Source organism: Globicephala melas, chromosome 17, assembly GCF_963455315.2.
Source record: "Globicephala melas chromosome 17, mGloMel1.2, whole genome shotgun sequence".
NCBI lineage: Eukaryota > Metazoa > Chordata > Mammalia > Artiodactyla > Delphinidae > Globicephala > Globicephala melas.
This window is the reverse complement of record NC_083330.1, coordinates 43,044,275-43,060,709: the sequence shown is the minus strand read 5'-3', so window position 1 is coordinate 43,060,709 and position 16,435 is coordinate 43,044,275. Positions and strand designations below refer to the sequence as shown.

Genomic DNA, 16,435 nt, shown 5'->3' with positions numbered 1-16,435 from the left:
CTAAAATAAGTCTCTAAAATATAATGTCTCTGGTAGGTAACTCCAAGTAGTAGTTAGCTGTCTATTATATAGGAACTGAGCTACTACTAAATATAAACTATGAATAAAAATTTTTTTCTTATTATCCTCAAAAGTTTCTTCATATCCCTTTGTAGTCTATCCTTCCTACCACCCCCTTCTCCTTCCCTCTCCCTGCCCTGACTCCAGACAACCAGGAACCTACTTTCTGTAACAATGTAGTAGTTTACACATTATAACATTTTATATAAATGGAATTATACAGTAAGTACTCTTTTTTGGTCTGGCTTCCTTCACTCAGTGTAATGACTGCAATATTTTTTCATGATCTTGCATTTTATCAATAACTCAGTCTTTTTTATGGCTGAATAGTATTACATTGTATGGATAAGCCATAATTTGTTTAATTTGTTAAATTCACTTACTGATGAACATTTGGGTTATGTTTAGTTTTTGGCTATACAAATAAAGCTGTTAAATACATCCATGTAAAAGTCTCTGAGTGGATATACATTTTTGTTTCCCTGAAGAAATACTTAGGGAAGAATGGCTGGGTTGTATGTTTTTTCCCCCCCTCCAGGAACTTCAAAGTTGTTTCCAAAGCTGTTATGTAATTTTTACATTCCCATCAGTAGTATACAGAGTTCTAGTTGGTTCATAATACTCCATTTTTTAAATTATAGCCAATCTAATAGGTATGTAGTGGTATGTTTTCATGTTTTATTTTGTTTTTTCCTGATGAATAATGATGTTGAGTATCTTTTCATGTGTTGACTGACCAGTCACACATCTTGTGTGGTTCTAATCTTTTCCCCATTATTTGTATTCATGTTATTTTATTTATTGTTCTTTGTCTTCAGGTTACCAAGTAGAAAGGATTCCATAAATATTCTGGTAACAGTTTGGTAAATGTGTTGCTAATACTTTTTCCAAGTGTCTGGCTTTCTGCTATCTTAATGTGTCTTTCGAGGAGAAAATGTTTTTAGACTTGATTATGCCCAATATCTAGATCAATTTGGGGACAGCTGCCATCTTAACAATATTGAATCTTCTAATCTATGAACAGGTATCTTGCTCCAGTTAGATGTTCAAGTTCTCTCAGCAATGTTTTGTGGTTTTCAGGGTAGAGGTCTTGGACATCTTTTGTTAAATTCATTTCTGTATGTTTGTTGGCACCAATATAAATGGAACTGATTCATTCCATTTTCCAGTTGTTAGCTGCTAGTACAGAAAAATACAATTGGTTTTTATATATTTATCTTGTCTCCTACAACCATAATAAGTTTATTAGTTCTAGTAATAGTTTCTTAACTCCTCCAGGATCTTCTGTAAAATATTTGATCATATGAAAATAGGGAGAGTTTTACTTCTTATCTTTGTGTCTTTTATTTCTTTTGCTTGGTTAATTGCAATGGCTAAGATGGCCAATATGACAAAGAACAGGTGATAGAAGGAGGCATTCTGGGCTTTTTCTTGATCTTAGTGGGAAAAAGTTCAATATTTTACAATTAAGTGTTATATCTGGTTTCTCAGATATGAGTTATTATTTAATGTCCAGATATTTACAGTTTTCCTAGTTATTATTGATTTCTAATATAATTTGACTATGGTTAGATAATATACTTTACTGATTTTAATTCTCTTAATATAATGAGACCATGTACACCTGAAAAAAATGTGCATTCCATGGTTGTTGAATATAGTATTCTATAAATGTCAATTAGGTCAAGGTGAGTTCACAGTATTTTTCATATCTTCTATATCTCCAATTATTTATTTTTCATCTAGTTGTTTTACAACCACTGAGAGAGATGGTATAAAAATTTCCTAATATGATTGAATAGAATTACCTGTTTTTTCCTTTAATTCTGTCCATTTTTCTTTCATGTCCTTCTTTATCTCTGGTAATACTTTTTCTTTTTGTCTATTTTATTTGATATTAAAATAAATAAGTCCATCCTTCTTATGCTGTTTGTATGGTGTATTTTTCCTATGCATTTATTTATATTGTTTCTTTATATTTTAAGTGCTTCTCTTTTAGGCAACGTATGCAGAGTCTTGCTTTATTCCTACCCTAATAGGAGCAGTTGGACCAGGGGTCAGAAGACTTTCTGTAAATGGTCAGATAGTAAATATTCTAGACTTTGTGAGCTACATAGTGTTCTCCCTTGCTGTTACTTAATTCTGTGGTTGTAGCATGATGGTAACCTTACACAGTATGTGAAAAAAAGCATGTGGCCAAATTTATCTGCAAGCCTTAGTTTGCTGAATCCTGGTCTAAACACTCCCAGTTAGGATCATAACATTTAACGTAATTCTTGCTAAGGCAGGATCATCTCTACAATTTTATTTTTTGTTTTCTGTTTCCATCCTCTGTTTTATGTAACTCTGTTACCACTTCTTCACTTCTTTAGATTATTTGAATACTTCTTAGTATTTCATTTTAATTCATCTATTGGCATTTTGGTTAGTATTTCATTTTAATTCATCTATTGGCATTTTGGTTATATCTCTTTGTATTTTTGCTTTTTTTTTTTTTTAGTAGTTATTCTAGGAAATTATATGTAGAAAAACTTTCACAGTCTACTTTTAAATTTATACTGTACCACTTCATGAGATATTTAGAAATCTGACAACCACTCGGTCCCCTTAGCCCATCCCCCACTAACCTTGATGATGAAGTTGTCTTTTTTTTTTTTTTTTTTGGCTGTGTTGGGTCTTCGTTGCTGCTCACGGGCTTTCTCTAGTTGCAGTGAGCTACTCTTCCTTGTGGTGCGCGGGCTTCTCATTGCGGTGGCTTCTCTTGTTGTGGAGCACTGGCTCTAGGTGCATGGGCTTCAATAGTTGTGGCACGTGGGCTCAGTAGTTGCGGCTCGTAGGCTACAGAGCACAGGCTCAGCAGTTGTGGCACACGGGCTTAGTTGCTCCACAGCATGTAGGATCTCCCTGGACCAGGGCTCAAACCTGTGTCCCCTGCATTGGCAGGTGGATTCTTAACCACTGCGCCACCAGGGAAGTCCCAAGTTGTCTTGTATATTAAATCCACATACATTGAAAGGTCTAGCAGACAGTGTTATGGATTTTGCTTTCCACAGTCATATGTATTTTTTTAAATAGTTAAAAAAAAAGATTTATCAAGCTATTTATCATTTCTGTTGGTTTTCCTTTATTTCTGAAGATCCAAGTTTTCATTTGGTACCACTCCCTTTTAACTTGTAGAACTTCCTTCAGTATTTCTTGTAAAGTAGAGGTGCTGGTGACAATTTTCCTAGTTTTCTTTCATGTACAGTGTCTTTATTTCACTTTAATTTCTGTGAGACATGCACACTGTCTTGACAGTGTTTTTCTGTTAGCATTTTAAAAATATTGTTCTAATGTCTTCTGCCCTCTGTGGGGTTTTTTGTTTGTTTTTTTAATATTTACTTATTTATTTATTTGGCTGCATTGGCCCTTAGTTGCAGCAAGCAGAATCTTCATTGCCACATGCGAGATCTTCGTTGTCACATGCGGGATCTTTAGTTGCAGCATGCAGGATCTAGTTACCTGACCAGGGATTGAACCTGGGCTCCCTGCATTGGGAGCGCAGAGTCTTAACCGCTGGACCGCTAGGGAAGTCCCATGTCCTCTATGGTTTTTAATGAGAAATCGGCACTCATTCAAATTAAGCCATATATAATGTATCTTCTTGCAGCTGCTTTCAAGATTTTTAAAAAATTTATCCTTGGTTTTTAGCATTTTAATCACAACGTGTCCAAGATAAACATGCTTGGGACTGGGTAAACGTCATGAATATGTAAAAGCCTATCTCTTTCTGCAAATTTGGGAAATTTGTACAATTATTTGTTAATATTTTTCTGGCCCCAGCTTTTTCTCCTTATCTTCTGGAATTCCAATTACACATATATTTGAACATTCCGTCCCACAACCACTGAAGATTCGATCCTATTTTTAATATCTTTTCTTTTCTGTTTTCCAAATTCATAATTTCTATGCACAATGTTCAAGTTCAATGACTCTTCTGTCATGTGCAGGTCACCTCTAAGCCCATATGGTATGGTTTTTTCTTTCAGATATTGTATTTCCAATTCTCAAATTCCATTTGATTGTTTTTTTTGTTTTTTTTTTTGCGGTACGCAGGCCTCTCACTGTTGTGGCCTCTCCCATTGCGGAGCACAGGCTCTGGATGTGCAGGCTCAGCGGCCATGGCTCACGGGCCTAGCCGCTCCACGGCATGTGGGATCTTCCCGGACCGGGGCACGAACCTGTGTCCCCTGCATCGGCAGGAGGACTCTCAACCACTGTGCCACCAGGGAAGCCCCATTTGATTGTTTTTATACTTTACTTCTCCATTGAGAATTCTTACGTTTTTCATTCAGTGTTGCTTTCCTTTACACCTCATAAAAAAAAAATTATAATAGCTGTTTTAAAGTCTTTTTTGCAATTCAATTATTTAAAAACCAAATTGGGAACATTCATTTATGTTGTTAGTTTTTGCTTTTTTTCCCCCAGCGTATATAGAATAATCAGTGGGACTGATGGGCTGAGATGGGCTTCTGCTGCTATGACAGAACTAAATCTATTTTTTCCCTTTTAACAGCTTCTGTGATAAAGGATCTAAAGAAGGTGAATCTGTTTCTCTATAATCTGTTTGCTAGAGCTGCCATATAAAAGTGCCATAAACTGGGTGGCTTAAAACAACAGAAACTTATAGTTTCATGGTTCTGGAGATCAGAGAGTCCCTACTCAAGGTAATAGCAGGGCTATGCTCTGGGACTCAGGAGAATCCTTCGTTGCCTCTGGTTCTTCTGGAGGTAGCCAGCAATCCTTGTGTTCTTTGGCTTGCAGCTGGATCAGTCCAATCTCTGCCTCCATTCACATGGCACTCTCCCTGTGTATCTTCACATCAACTTCCCTCTGTGACTATCTACTTCCAAATTTCCCATTTTATAAGGATATCAGTCAACTAGATGAGGGCTCACCCTAATGAATTCATTTTAGCTTGATTACCTCTGTAATGATCTTATTAACAGATAAGGTCACATGATGAGATACTACAAGTTAGGAATTCAACGTATCTTTTGTTGGAGACACAATTCAACCAACAAATTTTCCTTCCTCTAGGAAATGCATTTCAACAACCATCAGCAGTAGCATTCAAAGAATAATCTAAGAGGAGTTAAGCCATTTCATAATTATTCTCTTCTATACTACTATGGGTCATAATAGAATGGCAAATGGCCATTAATATGGAATATTTACTATTGTTCAAAAGAATTTACTACTGATTATAAAAGAAATTACTTTCATAATGGTGGATAAGCTATTAGTTTAGTATAACTGCCTCATCATAATTCTAACTGTATGTATTTTTTAATAAGGCCATCACCAAGATTAAATTAGCAGGTCCGATCTTTTCAAAATGCACAAATATATATGAAAGTTAAACCAAACTGTAGAGTATACAGTAGGTGGAGCAAGGCAGAGAGAAGAGGGGAAAGAAGGAGGATGGTTTCAGTAAGGAGGCTCTATAACATATGAATAATATTTGAACCCACTTAAAAAAACACACTTTAAAAACTAGCTCGTCACCACTAATGCTGGAATAAACAAAGATTTATCGACATTGACCTAACAGATCCAATAAAACTCTAAAAAGTATTGTTTTAAAAATATAATTTCAAATACTATTCAACGTTGATAATCTGTGTAGAAAATATACAAGAGTCTGCTTGAGGTCAAAGAAACAAGTGTTAAATTATATGTAATTAATAATTTGTACAAACCCAGGAGATCTGAATTCATACTAAATTATAAAACTGTAGAATATAACATGTTTGGCCTATCCCAACTGGAATGTTAAAGGATTAACAAAATGCCTTTTTTAAAGAGTAAACAGTGCTTTTTTTCTTTTAAATACTGCATGTTGAGCAAAAGAAGTTTTGAGTGAGAAACTGATCGGAAATTACATTTGATCACTTCAATAGACTCTTCCAGTCTGACAGTAAAGTAGTTCTTCACCGTTTAAAAAACTTTACATCTGTAACTGATTTCATTCCATCAGCCAAAAGATGCATTTATGCTGCCACCATTACATTTTCAGAAGAGTTTGAATTACAAAACTTGAGAGAACTTCAAAGCAATACTTAATCTAACCATTCTGATCTTGATGGCCCTGTTAAAAATAATTTAAGACACTTAATAGAAGAGAAACCCTTCAACAAAATGAGTAACAATTGTTCTTAAATCACATTATTTTAAATTTCCTTTCATAAATCAAATGTACCAACCTGGGGGTTCGAGCATTTTATCTCAAGTGACTCCAGGTCAACATGCAGACAGACAACAAATGAATGCCTCATATCAGGTCCTGTAGCGAGTAGTTTTTGAGATGTAACAGCTAGAGTAGAGGTACAACCCATAGGTTCCACTAGGCAAAGTGTCACTTGTTTTCCAAAAAGGGTGTATATGCTGAAATGATGCAAGCTGATGGTCCAAGGAAAGGCATCACCTGAAAATGGGTACAAAAGTGGGTAGGGAGGCACACAAACAAAAATATAGTTAATTGTCACTTGATAGTAAGGTATCTACTGTTAATATTTGAAATATAAAACAGTTAATATGGCATCATAAATAGCGTATACTGTATCCCAGAGACCAACATGTTAAACAGTTTACATGTTATATAAGAGTTACCTTTTAAAAATGTTTATATTTATTATAACATACTACTATATCAATAATGTACATTATAAAACATACAAAAGTAGAAATTAAGGAAATGAGATAAAAATATAAATACAAGTTCTAACTTTTTCTTCCCTCACCCTTGTACTAGTGGGTTGTACAGTGCAACTGCTGGGATGTATGCATTATATCTTGGAGACCACAGAGAATGTGTTAAATTAGGAAAATTAGGAAAATGAACTAAAGGTGACCACAGATCTGACTGCAGAATAAAAAAAGAATAAACAATTTACTATGGTCTGTTGGACCATCTGCATCAGAGTCATATGGGTGCTGATATAAAATACAGATTCCTGGTTTCTACTTCAGACCTACTTAATCAGAAATCTCTGATGGTTAAGACCCAGGACGCACGTACATATCTTCAGTTGGTGATTCTTATATATGTTATTTTTAAATCAAGTATATTTTATTTAAAAATAAAAGTACTCACATTTCAGAATTAAAAGCAAAATTTCTTTCATTGTTTTAAATTTTTTCCTTTTATTGATTTACCAGAGAAAAAAATTCTTAATATAAATTTATGAGATAAAACTATCTTTTTTTTATTGTGGCTATAGATAAAATACTTTGTGAAATAGCATTAAAAATGTACTCAGTATTAAAACATTCGTAAATATTCATTACTGGGATGCCAATTTGATGGAAAATATGTTCCTATGACTTGTATTTTTGACTTTGCAATTCTACTGGCACTTGATAGTATAGATAGTATAATACAGACTTCTTTTTAAGTATCTAGTTCTAAAACAAATTGAAAATATTTATCTTTTAATTAGAGAGGTACTAGTGTCTCACTGAAAATAACTTAGAAAATATAATATATAAAGAAAAAAATCAAAACCAGTCATAATTCACCTTCCATCTTGCTACTCCCAGGAATACGCACTATTAACATTGTTATTATTTTTCCTTCAAGTCTTTTTTTTTCCCCCCTGTAGTGTGGGACACGCTCACACAGAGTTGGAACCAGATCACATCGTACTATTAGGTTCATGTTATTTTTTAGCAAGGAAAAAACTACCAAGTGAATAACTAAGTAGATCATGCTATAAACATATATACTAAAGGAATATAAATAAGTATTTGAATTGTGAATGGTGATACTCAGGGGATGCTACAAGATAGATTCTCATATGTTTGAACATTCAAAATGTCTTGATCAAGTAGTTAAGAAAATTAAAATCAGAAACTTTGAAATTGAGACCTGGATAATAAAATAAATCTAGCTACATAGCAGTCCACAACAACTTGACTGGAAACAATGGAAACTGCATAATAATATGTGGTCAGCATCGTGGTACTCTGCCTGTCTTAAGACTTAAAATATTTTGCCCCCAGGAAAGAATGACAAACTTTAAATCATCTGTAACTAATTCTGAAATTATTTTAAAACCTACACAAAGTTCCAGGCTATTTACAAAATAAAGGCTTTGCCAAATTTGTCTTAAAATACTTTGGAATGATTTCAGGTTACATATTTTAAAATCTGTAGTGAGCTATACATAGTCTTTCAAATTTTATGTTATCCAAGAAATGTTAAATGGTGATTATGTTGGGTAAAAAGCACCACATTTAAATTCATGAAATAGAAAAAAAGAATTCCAAATGACATTGGTACTATCTCAGATATGTGTCTCTGCTTCTTCTTTGGAATCAGACCATAACCTGAAATTGGGTATACCATATTCTAAGTCTTAAACAGAACCTTTTAAGGTAATATTTTACGTCCATTTATTTAACAAGCATATCATCTGTTTTAAAAAGTACACTCTATCTAGAAGAGCTTAACATGTAATGACAAACATTCCCACAATTAATCACTGTGAAAAAATTATCAAAACATAACACATCACTACCTGCACACCTATTCCTTGTACACACACACACACCCCAAAATAAAAAGCACCTCATCTATTTACAACACTGGCAATATACTGTTCTGAGAACTCCATAAAATATGCTCAGATATCCATGACGGACCAGGATCATGTACTATTCTGAGAACTTCAAGACTAGTATTTTAACATTAATGAGAAAGTGCTAAGGCTATAAAATGAGTCTTTCATTTTAGAAAAATTATTTATTGCTGGCAGAATTCAGAAATAGTCAAATTGTCTAAAGAACAAGAAAAAATAAAAACAAAGCAGGAGGACTGAAAATTTCATTTCTGTGTGAAACCTCTATATTATTAACAGAGAAAAGAATACCAATAAATTAATTCTCAAAAAATGATAACCAAACACTAATGAACTTCAGATGAGTTAACGTAAAAGAAAGTGAATACGGCAAAGCTTTGAGACAAAATGAATAAATAGAATTCAGTGTGAGACTATGTGATACATGTGTCAACAGTGGGGGAGAGGGACCCTGATCATATACATCTAATTTACAGTCTTCAATACTGGTGGGCAGGGATCAATATTCTGCAAAGAGAATTGGTCTTTCCCTTTCTAAAGATGCTGTGCTTTATTATAGGAAAAAGTATATATACTTTGCACCAAGGTAAATCACCTTACAAAGATCAATATGGAAAATGAAGAAAGAAAACTGTTCAATATTAGAGATACTCCCCCTCAGTTTTCTTTCTTTCATAACCTTAGTCATTACGTGTCTTTAGAAACGAACAAAAAGGTGTCTTTCCTCTTCTTCTTAACTCTTTTCCCTATGTCCCACAATCCAGTATGTCTCAGGCAGGTTTTTATTTCAAATATGAAATAGTGTAATGAGGAATATTTTACTGCTAATTGTGAGGGTTAACAATTTGGAAACAGATGCAGTGTATTCTACAAACATAAATGAGCCAAAAGTGCTGACCCTGTTTCCCCAAACCACTTAGCACTAAACTGATTTACAGACAGTTGAGATAAAGGGTTTCTTTAATTCTACATGATATTAATTTAAGCAGTGGGAATGTTCGAGGAATGAAGGCATTAAAAAAGATATAAAGCATAATCAATTCTCCTGGCAGAGGAGAACTGCTGAAATGCCTGGAAGAGAAGGAAATGAAAATGAGCAACATATAGTTTTATTTGCTCTGTAACCAAATTTCTACTTTGGAAGAAAATACTGCTTTGTATTAGGAAATGTAAAATGTATTGCATGTATAAAATAATAAAAATTAAAAATATATTAAATTTATATAAATATATAAAATTTATACTGAAAAATATCATGATTATTAAATCATGATAAAATAGATAATTCATTTCAAATTTGTGAAATATTTTCTTCATATCTAGAAACCCAAGCATTCAGTGCTTGATTCACTTCTTTAATCCTTCCATAGGCCTTTGTGCATATATAAATGTTTATAAACTCAGCATGTATTAAAAAAAAAAGGGTGTGTGTGTTTCCCTGGTGGCGCAGTGGTTAAGAATCTGCCTTCCAATGCAGGGGAGACGGGTTCTAGTCCTGGTCCGGAAAGATCCAACATGCCGTGGAGCAACTAAGCCCGTGCGCCACAACTACTGAGCCTGTGCTCTAGAGCCCGCGAGCCACAACTACTGAAGCCCACGCACCTAGAGCTTGTGCTCCGCAACAAGAGAAGCCCCTGCGATGAGAAGCCCGCGCACAGCAACAAAGAGTAACCCCTGCTCGCGGCAACTAGAGAAAGCCCGCGCGCAGCAACGAAGACCCAATGCAGCCAAAAATAAATAAATAAAATAAATAAATTTATTTTAAAAAAAAAGCATTCAGTGCTAACTAGTATTCACGTCTGAATATTACTGGTTTAATCATAACTTAATCATCAAATTTTCATTAGTGTATAAAGAAATATAATACTGTTTTTTAAAATTCCTTAAAACTTATGACTGCAAATATAAACAAGGCAAAACCAGAACAATTATTGCTTTTAAAACTAAAAGTAACCTCAAAGACTAGTGCTGTCCTTCAAGCAATTAAAATATCAGTAATTACAGTTTTAAAAGAGGTGTCGAAATTATAGCAATGCAGAATTTATTTAAGGTCATATGGTCAGCTAACAAGACATACCCTCAGTTGCTACAGCTTGTCAAGATATGTTACAATTAAACGTTTTCTAAAGTGACTTACCACTAACTAATGGCACGTCTTACCTCACTTAAATTATTACACAGACACTTACATAATTAAGGAAACATTATCATAAAATATTTCTTGGGTCTCATGACTCAGTGATATGATATATGGATTATAACTTAAAAAATAAATATAGGGTAGTTTAAAGATCCTTATTTTTAAATGCTATTTTTTGCTTCCTGATTGTTTTCTACTTTAGCTTTTTCTTAAATAAATGAATAGCCAATTTATTCCTCATTAAGCTTTTTATTGAACATGCACTTTACAAACACCGTGTCCTCAAAACTTTAATAACATAAAAAAAGTGATTAAGACATGATTCCCTTTCCAAAACATTTTCAGCTATATACATTATATTTAAAAAAATAATAAAAAATACTTATAATCATTTACAACACAAACATCCTAGATAATAAATTCACTTATCATTTCCCTTAACATAACACATAGTACATGTAGACATTTTAGTCAATTTGAGTTAAATCTATTACCTTCCCAAGACTTCTGCAAAAGAACTGTTTACTGCTATTAGATGAAAGTCAAGACTGACTAATGCATAAAAGCTTTGCCATGTTAACCTTCCTAATAAACGAGTATTTGTTAGGAATAAAAGATACACATTTGTGTATTCATTTTATATTACTGACAGAGTATATCAATTTACTTAAGTTGATAAACTGGTTTACTGAGTGCATTAGAACACTATGACACTGCCTCTACAGCATGAGCCTGGATTTTGCACCAGGAGACTTAGGTAAATATCCTAGCTCTAACTATCCCTTAGTATTAGAGGAGAAATGCTAATTCCTAATTCCTCTGCTTTTTCCACATGAAGTGCTAAGCCATTTCATGCCTTTTCCTTCACAAGAACTGAGTGGACTATTTCATGACAGTAAAAGAACCAACTTAGTGACAAAAGAAAAGATATAAGAATAAAGATCAAAGAAAAAGCAAAAAAGTTTTTTAAAAAAAGGTAAAAAGTAAAGTCCTGATTAATTTCACTTCTTTCATTATTTGGTATTATTATTTAAAGAAGTTTTTTGGAAGACAGGAAGTTCATAGATGACCCAAGGACCCTTTCAGTTCAAGAAACTATTCCAAATACTAAATTAAAGAGTTTGGGGACTTCCCTGGTGGTCCACTGGTTAAGACTTTGCCTTCCAATGCAGGGGGTGCGGGTTTGATCCCTGGTCAGGTAGCTAAGATCTCCCACACGCCTCACGGCCAAAAAAAAACCATAAAACAGAAGCAATGCTGTAACAAATTCAATAAAGACTTTAAAAAAAGTGTGATAAATGAAAGAGTCTGAATCAATGAATTGTATTGTATTTCGTGAAAACCTCATACAGAAGGGAATTATATGGAAGAAAACCTGAGTCCTGGTGATCATGTTTATCCATAACTTTGCACCTCAAGTACGGTTTCATTCCCTGGGGCTCAGATGAACCACTTTAAAAACATGCTAAAGCTGACAGGTATGACCAGGGACTAGCTGTGAAATTAGGAATAGAGCAATTTTTGGTATTGAAAATAAATGTTACTCTGTAGCACAAGATTCTATCATGTTATCAGTGCCAACTGATGGACAATCTAGGTCAAACAGTTACCTAAGGATATAAAAAAGGAACAAAGAAGTCAGGTGTGTGACAATCTTACAGATTTGTAAACTGTCAGAGAAAAGGTGACAGGTTAAGTACAGGTATAGATGAGAATACCTAGTAAAGCTATAAATATGAAGAACACCTATCTTTAAAGAAAGTGTAGAGGAAAGGAGCCCATGAATGATATTCAAAAGGAGTAGCCACTATCCACAGAAAACAAATCAAGGAAAGTGGTTATCCAGAAGTTAAGAAAGAATTTCAAAAAAGAATCAATGAACATCAAGGATTAAAAGGTTTCTATTGGATTTGCAAATAAGAGGTTTGTTCTGTTAACTGAGTAAGCTGAAAGAAATTTTAGCATTTTTATATGACAACAAGGATTAAATAAGGAGGTTATAATTGATGAAGCAAGTTCCGTAAAAATGTAGTGCATAGCATATAGTATGCACTCAATAAATATTTGCTTTATGAAGGAAGGAAGGAAGGAAAGGAGAAAGGGAGGGAGGGATGGACTGAGATGGATAAATGAATAAAAATGGCTTGGTCCTAAGCAATATCAGCAGATGAAAGACTTAATCCAGGTAAGGTAGATTCATTTGTTAAACAAGTATTTACTGAATTAAATATATGCTAGATATTATTCTAGGATCTAGGAAAAGAGCAGTGAACAATATAACCTCACTGTTCTCATGGATCTTGCCTTCTAGTTGTGAAAAGGATAATAAACTAATAATTAAATGACATATAGTATGTTGATGGTCCTAGATGTTCTGAAAAGCACTTAAGCAGGGTAACAGAACAGGGCGCTGCCACTTTAAGACAGGATAGTCCAGAAAAGCCACTCTGATAAAATGACATTCCATAGAGACATAAGGCATGAGGCTACTTGGGAAAAAAGTGTTCTAGAAGGTGAACAGTAAGTGTAAAAGTCCTGTATCAGGACCCTGTTTGGATGGGAAGTTGTCAATGCTTTCATTAAGGAAATAAGGAGGTTGTATGCTGTGTAGGGGAAATAATCAGATATCCTTGAGGAAAGTGGTGAAAATTTATAATAGCTTTTATAGGGAGTGGAAAGGTATTAAAGGAAGTATAAAAAGTTTACAAAATTATCAATGAGGGCCAGAAGTCACTTTTTCCCAAAAAACTGTCAAGAACTTCAGAAAAGAAGCTTAAATGTCAAATAGTTGGAACGATCCAAGGCTACACTTCCTTCCAAGAAACTGAGAATCCACAATATCCAAAATATATAAAGAACTCATGCAACTCAATATCATAAAAACAACCTGATTAAAAAATGGGCAGAGGATCTGAATAGACATTTTTCCAAAGAAGACATACAGATGGCCAACAGACACAGGAAGAGATGCTCAACAAAACTAATCATTAGGGAAGTGCAAATTGAAACCACAATGAGATAACATCTCCCACCTGTCAGAATGGCTATTACCAAAAAAGATGATAAATAACAAGTGTTGGCGAGGATGCAGAGAAAAGGGAACCCTTTCTGCACTGTTGATGAGAATGTAAATTGGTACAACCACTATGGAAAACAGGATGAAAGTTCCTCAAAAAATTACAAACAGAACACCATACGATTTAGCAATTCCACTTCAGGGTATTTATCCAATGAAAACAAAAACACTACTAGAAAAAGATATCTGCACCCCAATGTTCAGAGAAGCATTATTCACAATATCTGAGATGTAGAAGCAACCTAAGTGTCTATCAACAGATGAATAAAGAAAATGTGGTGTAGGAGGAGGATATCAAGCTGGCAGAGTAGGACACCGAACTCATCTCCCACAACGAACATATCAAAAAAATACATCTACATGTGGAGCATCTCTCACTGAAAACAAACTGGAGACTGGCAGAAAGGCTACTCTATAACCAAGGCTGTAAAGAAAGATCCACAGGGAGTCGGGCAAGAGGTAGGAGAAGCAACAATCAGGGGGACCTGTACTCCTAACAGGGGACACAGAAGAGGAGGGTAATATCAAGGGCTCAAAGATCCTCCCCGGGGAGTAAGTGGCTTGTACCACATTTTGGACACCTCAGTCCTAGAAGCCAAAACCAGGAAGACAAGTCCCCTTAGCTGGTGGAAAGCAATGGGACTTAACAGAAGAAACTAAGACTCTACTCCTGAAGAATGCATGCGCAAACTTGCTAACTCCTTGAAACAAGGCAGAGGAAGCAAACTGAAACTGCCCAGGGCTCTGGTGGGTTTCCTGCGACAAAGTGCTCCTCCTGCCTGCAGCAGGTGCCTGCTCCTGCCCCTCTTACTCTGTCTGGCTCAGCTCCCTCCAGGGCAATGGCTGACACTGCCAAGGAAAGTACGCACCTGGGGATGGAACCAGTCAGACCCTGCATTGCATCTGAACAGGGCAAGAGCAGACATTACTGGCACTGACAGAGAGTGGTGGATTACGAGCCATCTGGAGCTCTGATTGCTGTGTCATGAACGTTACAGCTCAAATGGCACTCCACACTGGGAACCCTTCTCCAGGCCCTCTTTGTTCCAGCAGTACTCCCTTCTGGGGCAAAGGTGTCATTGCCAGGAGGGAGTATAGTACAAACTTAGAGGGAATGGAACCAATTCAGACTGACCTTCAGGGCTTCTTGTCCAGCATCTGGGAATCCTACCCTACCCACCCACATGTGGATGATGACCACTGAGCACAGGAGAAGCTCCAAGCTCACACCTGGCTCTAGCGCTAACAGCAAAAAGAAAAGCAAATTTAAAAATGAGGACAGTTTAAGGGACTTCTGGACATCAGCATACTAACATTCATGACATAGGGGTCCCAGAAGGAAAAGAAAGAAAGGGGTCAAAAATGTATTTGATGAAATTATGGCTGAAAACTTGAACCTGAAGAAAGAAACAGGTAACCAGATAGAGGAAGCACAGAGAGTCCCAAACAAGATGAACCCACAGTAAGACACATCATAATTAAAACAGCCAAAGTTAAAGAAAGAATTCTAAAGGCAACAAGAGAAAAAGAATCACATAGAAGGGAACCCCCATAAGGCTATCAGCTGGTTTTTCTGTGGAAAGTTTGTAGGCCAGAAGGGAGTGGCAGATATACTGGAAGTGCTAAAAGGGAAAAATCTACAACCTAGGCTATTCTACCCGCGAGGTTATCATTCAGAATTGAAGGAGAAATAAAAAAAATTCTCAGACAAGCAAAAACTAAAACAGTTCATCAGTAATAAGTGAAATGTTGAAGGGTCTTTGCTAAGTGGAAAACAAAAGGTTACAAAAAGAAGAATCTATAGGAAAGGAAAAATCCCACAAGTAGAAGCAAACATATACTAAAGGCTGTGGATCAACCACTTAAATAAGGTAGTACAAATATTAAAAGACAAAAATTGTAGGGACTTCCCTGGTGGTCCAGTGGGTAAAACTCCACACTCCTAATGCAGGGGGCCCAGGGTTGATCCCTGGTCGGGGAACTAGATCCCACATACATGCCACGACTAAGAGTTCACAGGCCGCAACTAAGGAGTTCACATGCCACAACAACCATGGCACAACGAAGATCCCATGTGCTGCAACTAAGACCTGGTACAGTCTAAATAAATAAATAAATAAATAAATAAATAAATAAATTTTAAAAAATAAATAAAGACAAAAATTGTAAAATCAACTTTAGCTATAATAAAGAGTTAAGGGATAAACATGAAAATGTAAAATATGACTTCAAAAACAAAACATGGGGGATGGGTGTAAAAGATGTAGATCTTTTAGAATGTGCTTAAGTTTAAATGACTACCAGTTTAAAACAAATAGATATAGGTTAACCTATATGAATCCAAAGGTAACCACAAATCAAAATTCTACAACAGGTACACAAAAACTAGAGAGAAAAGAACATAGGAATACCACTAAAAAAAACAAAACAAACAAACAAAAAAGAAAATCACAAAGGAACAAACTAAAGGAAGAAAAGAACAAAGAAGAAGTACAAAAGCAACCCAAAAAAACTAAGTAACAAAATGGTAATAAGTAC

General features: G+C 35.1%; 1 protein-coding gene across 1 annotated transcript in view; it reads right to left on the bottom strand.

Annotated features, from left to right (window-relative positions):
• The window catches only part of VPS13B (vacuolar protein sorting 13 homolog B), a 798,623-nt gene that overhangs the window by 403,636 nt on the left and 378,552 nt on the right, over positions 1–16,435 (bottom strand). Inside the window, exon 24 of the mRNA XM_060287492.2 lies at positions 6,306–6,526. Within this exon, the coding sequence (XP_060143475.1) occupies positions 6,306–6,526 (221 nt within the window). The remainder of the gene's footprint in view (positions 1–6,305; positions 6,527–16,435) is intronic.